The sequence below is a fragment of the Eimeria mitis genome, genomic scaffold, assembly GCF_000499745.2.
Source record: "Eimeria mitis Houghton genomic scaffold, Emh_scaff109, whole genome shotgun sequence".
Lineage (NCBI taxonomy): Eukaryota > Apicomplexa > Conoidasida > Eucoccidiorida > Eimeriidae > Eimeria > Eimeria mitis.
Genome location: NW_013567533.1, coordinates 31,032 through 34,063, shown reverse-complemented (window position 1 = coordinate 34,063; position 3,032 = coordinate 31,032). Strand labels below are relative to the sequence as shown.

At 59.8% G+C, this 3,032-nt stretch overlaps 1 protein-coding gene across 1 annotated transcript in view; it reads right to left on the bottom strand.

Moving 5' to 3' along the window:
• EMH_0082130 (uncharacterized protein) overlaps window positions 1–3,032 on the bottom strand; it is a gene marked incomplete at both ends in the record, with an annotated part of 4,372 nt that overhangs the window by 847 nt on the left and 493 nt on the right. The window contains 6 exons of the mRNA XM_013494251.1: window positions 82–237; window positions 446–615; window positions 1,098–1,340; window positions 1,593–1,985; window positions 2,164–2,221; window positions 2,496–2,692. Of these exons, the coding sequence (XP_013349705.1) occupies window positions 82–237; window positions 446–615; window positions 1,098–1,340; window positions 1,593–1,985; window positions 2,164–2,221; window positions 2,496–2,692 (1,217 nt within the window). The remainder of the gene's footprint in view (window positions 1–81; window positions 238–445; window positions 616–1,097; window positions 1,341–1,592; window positions 1,986–2,163; window positions 2,222–2,495; window positions 2,693–3,032) is intronic.

The following is a 3,032-nucleotide window of genomic DNA, read 5'->3' as shown; positions in this document are numbered from 1 at the left end:
CACACAAATACACACTTGCTGCTGCTGCTGCTGCTGCTGACGCTGCTGATGCTGCTGATGCAGCAGCAGCAAGTGGCTGACCGTGGGCGTTTGTCTTCATCGAGGAGCAGCAGCTGCTGCTGCAGCAGCTGCCACAGGTTGAGCTTGTCTGCTGCACTGAGGATAACCACGCTGCTGCTGCTGTCCATACACTCCAACGACAGCAGCGATCGCAGCCGCCGCAGCTCTGCTGCACGCCTGAAATATACACAAACAACCTCTCCTGCTGCTGCTGCTGCTGTTGCTGCTGCTGCTGCTGCTGCTGCTGCTGGGGTTGCTACTGTTGAAACGGTCCCTGCTGGCTCTGCTGCAGCTACTTTTGTATCGCTAATTTTACTGCTGCTGTTGCTGCTGCTGCTGCTGCTGCTGCTGCTGCTGTTGGTGCTGCTGCTGTGTTTTCACTTACTTGCTGCCAAGGCCCCACGAGAGGTGCTGCAGCAGCAGCAGCAGCGAACGAGCAACGGGGCGAGCAGCAGCTTGCTGCTGCAGCAGAGAAGCTGCGCTGCATATGGGGGAGTCCAGCAGCACTTGCTGCAGTGACACCCCCTGCTGCTGCAGCCACTCCTCCTCACCCCTCTGCAATCCACAGCAGCAGTAGCAGCAGCAGCAGCAGCAGCAGCAACAGCAGCAGCAGCAGCAGCAGCAGCAGCAGCAACAGCAATAGCAGGAGGCGGAATTACGCGGAGCTGAGGTGCAGCAGCAGCAACTGCAACATGCGGCCCAGAAACGCACGGAAGGAAAACAGCAGCAGCAGCAGCAGCAGAAGCAGCAAGAACAGCAGCAGCAGCAAAAAAAGCAGCAGCAGCAGCAGCAAAAACGACAGCAGCAGCGAAACCAGCAGCACCAGCACAACCAGCCTGATCAGCAGCAAAAGCATCATCAGCAGCAACCCCAGCAAGAGCAGCAGCAGCAGGAGCAGCAGCAGCAGGAGCAGCAGCAGCAGCAGCAGCAGCAGGTATTGTAGTATATATTACCAGCAGCAGCACGCCCATTGCTGCTCCCCCCTGTGCATACACCCCAATTTGTTTAGCAGCAAAATTATTTTTTAGGAAGCAAACTGCTGCAGCGAGGTCATCGCGGGCATCTGTGGCTAGCTGCGACACTGCTGCCTCAACAGCAAAGCAATCCCCGCTGCTGCTGCTGCTGCTGCTGCTGCTGCTGCTGCTGCTGCAGGGGGGAACTCCTGCTGCTGCTGCTGCTGCTGCTGCTGTTGCTGCTGCTGCTGCGCCGCGAACAGCAGGAGAGTCGCCGCTACCCCGCATATCCAGCAGCAAAATGTGGTGGTCCTTGTGCAGATTCAACTGCAGCAGAAGCAGCAGCAGCAGCAACAGCAGCAGCAACAGCAGCAGCAGCAACAGCAAATCATAATGCCGCAGCCTTGCTGCTGCATAGCTCAGCAGCAGCAGAATCGGTAGCAGCAGCACAGGCTGCAACAGCAGCAAAACCAGCAGTAGTAACAACGGCAGCCTGCCCCTCAGCAGCAGCAGCAGCAACAGCAGCAGCAGCAGCAGCAGCAGCAGCAGCAGCAGCAGCAGCAGCAGCATTTCTCTCACCTCTTTGGCTGCTGCGAGGAAGGGGAGACAGCCCTGTCTGTTGGAGAGCCATCCGTGCATGCATATCAGCGCCTTCTTGCTGCTGCGCTGCTCAGCAGGTATCAACCAGCCCCGCAGCTGCTGCTGCTGCTGCTGCTGCTGCTGCGGGGGGTGCTGCTGCGGGTGCTGCTGCTGGCTTTGCTGCTGCTGCTCGCCCTGCTGCTGCTGCTGCTGCTGCTGCTGTTGCTCGGGCTGCGAAGCCACGCCGTCTTCAAGCCGCACAACGACGGGGGTCATCGCTCCCGCCTGCTGCTGCTGCTGCTGCTGTTGCTGCTGCTGCTGCTGCTGCTGCTGCTGCATTGTGCTGCTGCCCCCAGTCTGAGTCGTGGCCGCCTCGCCTAAGGGGATAGCTACCTGCAGCAGCAGCAAACAAACACCTCAGCAGCAGCAAACTCAAACCCAGCAGCAGCAGCAACGACAACCCCATCAGCAGCTGCTGCACCTCTCCCCTAGCACCAGTGGCAACAGCAGCAGCAGCAGCAGCAGCAGCAGCAACAGCAGCAGCAGCAGCAGCAACAGCTCGAGGTCTCACCTCCATGAAGTTGAGGCCATACAGCGCAGGCGTCGCCCCCGCAGGTAGCTGCAGCTGTCTGCATGCAGCAGCAGCAGCAGCAGCAACAGCAGCAGCAACACACAACAGCAGCAGCAACAGCAGCAAGATCCACAACACACCACAATGAACGAAGCCTCTCCCCAGCAGCAGCAGCAGCAGCAGCAGCAGCAGCGCCAGCGTGTAAAGGTCTAAGACAGCTGCTGCTGCAGCCATAGGAGCAGGAGCAGCACCACCACCACTACCACCGCCACAACCACCACCACCACCACCAACAGCAGCAGCAGCAGCAGCAGCAGCAGCAGCAGACTCACTGCAGCAAGAAGGGGTCATCGAGGCGTACGCGGGCGAGAGAGGCCCCGAGGCCCCAGGAGGAGCAGAGCGGCAGCAGCAGCGCAGCAGCAGCAAAGTTCACGCGGACTAAGCTGCCTATACACTGCAGCGCCAGGCGGCCCAGAGAACGACACACCACACGCAGCTCAGGCTCGTGCTGCTGCAGCTGCACACGCACCTGCAGCAGCAGCAGCAGCAGCAGCAGCAGCAGCAACAGCAGCAGCAGCAGAAAGAGAGAAGCAGATATGTTCATTGCATGCATACGAAGCAGCAATCAGCTGCTGAGAAGAAGGGAGCAGCAGAGATGTCAGGCAGCAGCAGCAGCAGCAGCAGCAGCAGCAGCAGCAACAGTAGCCGTAGCAACAGCAGCAGCAAATAGATCTGCAGCATCAACAGCAACAGCAGCAACAGCAGCAGCAGCAGATGCAGCAGCAGCAGCACCTGATCGTGCAGCAGCAGCAAGGCGTCTTTAGCCCGCTTCAGCAGCAGAGGGTTGTCCTTCCCTGCTGCCTCATCCT